Source organism: Penaeus vannamei, chromosome 4, assembly GCF_042767895.1.
Source record: "Penaeus vannamei isolate JL-2024 chromosome 4, ASM4276789v1, whole genome shotgun sequence".
In the NCBI taxonomy this organism is placed as follows: domain Eukaryota; kingdom Metazoa; phylum Arthropoda; class Malacostraca; order Decapoda; family Penaeidae; genus Penaeus; species Penaeus vannamei.
In genome coordinates, this window is record NC_091552.1 from 36,777,338 (window position 1) to 36,782,337 (window position 5,000).

At 43.0% G+C, this 5,000-nt stretch overlaps 1 protein-coding gene across 1 annotated transcript in view; it reads left to right on the forward strand.

Annotated features, from left to right (window-relative positions):
* LOC138861624 (circumsporozoite protein-like) overlaps nucleotides 1-2,214 on the forward strand; it is a 12,707-nt gene extending 10,493 nt beyond the window's left edge. Inside the window, exon 3 of the mRNA XM_070121428.1 lies at nucleotides 2,167-2,214. Coding sequence (XP_069977529.1) covers nucleotides 2,167-2,214 — 48 coding nt within the window. The remainder of the gene's footprint in view (nucleotides 1-2,166) is intronic.
* The last annotated feature ends 2,786 nt before the right edge of the window (nucleotides 2,215-5,000 follow it).

The following is a 5,000-nucleotide window of genomic DNA, read 5'->3' on the forward strand; positions in this document are numbered from 1 at the left end:
ATTCTCTCTCTCTCTCTCTCTATGTGTGTGAGTGAATGAGAGAGAGAGAGAAAGAGAGAGAGAGAGAGAGAGAGAGAGAGAGAGAGAGAGAGAGAGAGAGAGAGAGAGAGAAAGAGAGGGTATGTGTGTGTGTGTGTGTATGTGTGTGTGTGTGTGTGTGTGTGTGTGTGTGTGTGTGTGTGTGTGTGTGTGTGTGTGTGTGTGTGTGTGTGTGAGAGAGAGAGAGAGAGAGAGAGAGAGAGAGAGTGCGTATGCTTGCGTGCGCGCGCGCGCTCGGGAAGACGTACAGTGCATACATGCATACGTACATGTGAAATTGCACAATTGAGTATATTTGTTCCAGTTATCATGACAATTAATAAATTTCCTATGAAAGCCATCATAACAATAACATCATTATCACAACTATCCTCTCTGCGCAGATCATATTATAATTTTGTTTTCTTATCTTCCTGCAGTCAGCACGTCGACCTCATGACGAATAGTAGTGATTTCCTTAATGACAGCTTTTGCATTTCATCTCATTTTAGGCTTTTCATGTCTGGCTTTCGGGATCTACGTCGCTGCGGCTTCGGGGATTGGTCGTTTTTTTTTCGTTGTTCTTTGGTCTTTAAGAAAAAAAAATCTTTCTCTTTCCTTCCTTTCTTTTTATTTCACCTGATATGATAATGATGACAATGATAATGATTACGATGACAATGATGATAATAACAATAATAATGATAATGATGATAGAAATGATAACAATAGTAATGATGATAATGATGATAATAATAAAATGATAATGATTATACTAATGATAATGATAATAATGGTGATAGTGATAGTGGGAATGGTAATGATAATAGTAATATCAGTAATATTGATATCAATGATAATAAAGACAATGATAATGGTAGATATGATGATGATAGTAATAATGATAATGATATCAATAATAATAATAATAAAAATAATAATAATAATAATGAGAATGGTGATAATAGAAGTATTAATGATAATATTAATAACTGTAATAGAAATAACAATAATGATAATAATGATAATGACAATGATAATGATACCAACCGTAACGATGATGGTAATAGTAATGAAGCAATAGTAAGAATAGTAATTTTAATGAAGGAAATAAAGATGAAATAATGACATTCATAATAATAAAACCGGCTTTCTTGAAAAATCATTGCAATGGTTTTCCTCAGCAAACAGATTTGAATATTATATACAAAAGGGTTTTACAGCATCTACCACAAACCTCAAGTCAACGCAGACGAACATGAAATGTAATGGATGAATGTTGTGTTTTGAATATGCAAATTTTGGTGGATTCTTTTTTCCTGCGGTTTTGATTGCTTCGTGATCTTAAAAGTCAAGTGTGATATTTTACCGTTTCTTTTATCATTGCTTTTTTTTCAATCTCTTGTAAGTATCTTCCTGTTCATCAGATTTTTTTGTGATTGTCAAGAAGTCTAAGCCTCTGCAACGTTTTATTATTTTTTCCAATCTCTCCTCGATCTTGAGATTTTTCACTTTCTTGTCGTGCTTCATCATTTTATGCCATCACGTCCTGGTTTTGCTTTTACTCTTTAATCGCCAAGGAGAAAGAGATAGGTAAAAAAAGCTTATTGAAATGTCGCTTAACTTTCAGTTTCAATTTTCTTCGAGACTTGTTTTTCCTGTGAATTGTTTAAGACGCTGTCCAGGCTGTTTTCCCGTCTCACCCACTTCTCTCGGTATCATTTCTCAGATGTAAGTCTTGTCCGAAAGTATCTGAAATTTCCTCGTGAAATGTATTGTACCGCCAGCGTAAAATAACCAAAGACCAAAAGAACAAATGATGAAACAAACAAAAATTAACGAATAAAGGAATGGTGGGCAGGCTGAGGGACATTTGTAGGGCGCGAGAACTAGACCGAGGCCTATAGACAAGAGCAAGCAAAAAGGGCCTCTTGAGACGGGGCCCAAGACAACGGTTCCAAAGCACGTGGACTTCTCATGCATGAGGCAGCCGACGTTCTTCTTATTGTCGGCACGAGGTGGGTGGATGGGCGTGAAATTACCGTGAAACCCGTCTTGCAAGAGTAACTTTTCCATGAATCCTAATAAAAAAAAGAGGCAAGAGCTATGCAATTCAACACAGCTGCTGAGCGATACCTTTCATTACAGCCGCTGGTCACCTTTGCGTGGACTTTGGGACGTGTGGCTGTAGCGTAAATCTCTCAGGACACGCCTCGTAACTCCTGTAGGAACGGCGTGCGAAGTGCCTCTCGCTCTCGTTATCACGCCGTAGGATCTCTCACTACGCAGTGGGATTTCGCCGCATGAGCTTGCTGCCGTTGCTTGAAGAAGCTCTCTGGTGGAGCGAGGCTTGTTTGGAAGCACAGTATGGCCTCTCTCCTTCGATAGTTACCCTATCAAAGGCGCGTGATCTCTTATTCAGTACAGCGCGGACGCTCTTGAAAGCACAGTGTGAAGGTGGACGTTCATGGATGGCCGCTGAAAGAGATGGATGGAGGAGGGGTGAAATAGATACAAAAATATGGATAAAGAGAGAGAGAGAGAGAGAGAGAGAGAGAGAGAGAGAGAGAGAGAGAGAGAAAGAAAGAAAGAAAGAAAGAAAGAAAGAAAGAGAGAGAGAGAGAGAGAGAGAGAGAGAGAGAGAGAGAAAGAAAGAAAGAAAGGAAGGAAGGAAGGAAGGAAGGAAGGAAGGAAGGAAGGAAGGAAGGAAGGAAGGAAGGAAGGAAGGAAGGAAAGAAAGAGAGAGAGAAAGAAAGAAAGAAAGAAAGAAAAGAGGAGAGGAGAGGAGAGGAGAGGAGAGAAGAGAAGAGAAGAGAAGAGAAGAGAAGAGAAGAGAAGAGAAGAGAAGAGAAGAGAAGAGAAGAGAAGAGGAGAGGAGAGGAGAGGAGAGAAGAGAAGAGAAGAGAAGAGAAGAGAAGAGAAGAGAAGAGAAGAGAAGAGAAGAGAAGAGAAGAGAAGAGAAGAGAAGAGAAGAGAAGAGAAGAGAAGAGAAGAGAAGAGGAGAGGAGAGGAGAGGAGAGGATAGGATAGGATAGGATAGGATAGGATAGGAGAGGAGAGGAGAGGAGAGGAGAGGAGAGGAGAGGAGACAGAGGAAGGGAGGAGGGAGAGGAGAGGAGAGGAGAGGAGAGGAGAGGAGAGGAGAGGAGAGGAGAGGAGAGGAGAGGAGAGGAGAGGAGAGGAGAGAGGAGAGGAGAGGAGAGAGGAGAGGAGAGAGAGAGAGAGAGAGAGAGAGAAAGGGAGGAGGAAGAGGAAGGGGAAGGGGAGAGGAGACAAGCGGAAAGGGGAGAGGGGGGAGACGAAGAGTGAGAGAGAGAGAGACGAAAGTAGGATTATCAGGATCAGTATTACAGAAACAGAGGAGGAAAGGAAAGGGCGAAAGAGCACAAAACAAAAGGCGCAATCAGACGCGACACGAAGGCGAAGGTGAGGCAGGAAAGGGCGGCACGAAAGGCGGAGAGGAAGGATATGCAGAAAAGGAGGTTCAGGGGCGGGTGGCGTGGTTGAGGAACTTAGGAGGAGCAGGGTGGGTAGGGGGAGGGGGAAGGGAGACGAGGGTGGAAGATGGCGGAAAGGCGAGAGAGATAAAGAGAAGGGGAGAGTGCAGAAGGCGAGGGAAGAGGTGAGAGAGCGAGAAGGTTAGGGAAAGGAAGGCAGGGAAAAGGGAGAGAGAGGGGAAGGAAGAGGAAGGGGAGAAGAGAGAAGCGGAAAGGGGAGAGGTGGGGGGAGACGAAGAGAGCGAGGCCTTGGACTCATGCGCTGCCCTCATCAACATCTTCCTTATACGCCGAGATAATTACCAGCTGCGAACCGGCTGGAAGACGCACTCGGGCATCAAGGCCTTTGCGACCTTCCTCTGACCTTATTCTCAGTGTCTGATGTCTTTTTGTGTATATATGAGATAAAAAAAAAAAACGCATTTAGGACAGACTCGAGACTGCTAAGGTTTGGGAGGTTGATGTTACTTATTCTGGACGTGTTGCGTGTGCGGTGTTTGATGTTCAGCGTTGTCATGTCGATGTGGTTGAGGCCAAGAAACCGTACCCTTTGACCTTATTTTGGTTGACTTTGAATGCATTTGACTACGGAATATAGATTCGATGGGGTTTGAACCTGTTGGATCGTGTCTATTACTCTCGCCTGATTGGGAAGCTTTAGGTGACTGGCGGCTGAGGTGACTCATGACTGGGGTGAAGTTAATCAAGTTAATACATTGAAAGTGATTATGATTTCCCTTTCCGTAAGAAGTTTGGTCGTTCGCGGATGAGTTTCATGATCATGTAACTAGAAAGACTGGAGGATTTATGCCTTGGTGGATTTGTTTGTCCTAGTTAATTGCCATTACCGATGATAATCTTCTAGCTATGGGCCTTCTATGGCGACCGCGCCATCTGGGGCGTGTCTTACGCAGTATATGCTCGACTGTCACGTGCTACGCCCAGTACTTTCACCAGTCATGGAGCTCTGTTTCACTCATCGCCTATTTCTTTCATTACCATTGTTTTTAACTCTCACTCACTCTCTCTTTTCCACGCGCATACGCACAGTCACATACATGCATATAAACAAACACGCACACGTACTACCCCCCCCCCACACACACACACATTAGTACACTAACAGCGACGCGTCTCACAGAAATAACTTTCACTTATAAATGAAATGGCACAGCCGACCACTCTGGAGCTTCGGCTGGGAGGAAAGTGAAGACTACAGTACTCGTTTCCAGGTCGAGGGGAAGTTACACAACTCGTCGTATTGTTTTTGCATTTATTTTTTCCCCCTTTTTGTCTTTTTTCGTCTTTTGTCTTGTTTCCAGAGCATTAAGGCTTTCTCATGGTCCGTCTAGACTCACCCTTATTTTCTGTCTTAATAATTTCACATCGTTTAGGGTCAGTTACTTGAGGGTCCTTGCTGTTGGTTACGGCAGACGTCTGGTATTTATTTATATATTTGTTTAGTCTTTTTGTTTAGTGTTCATA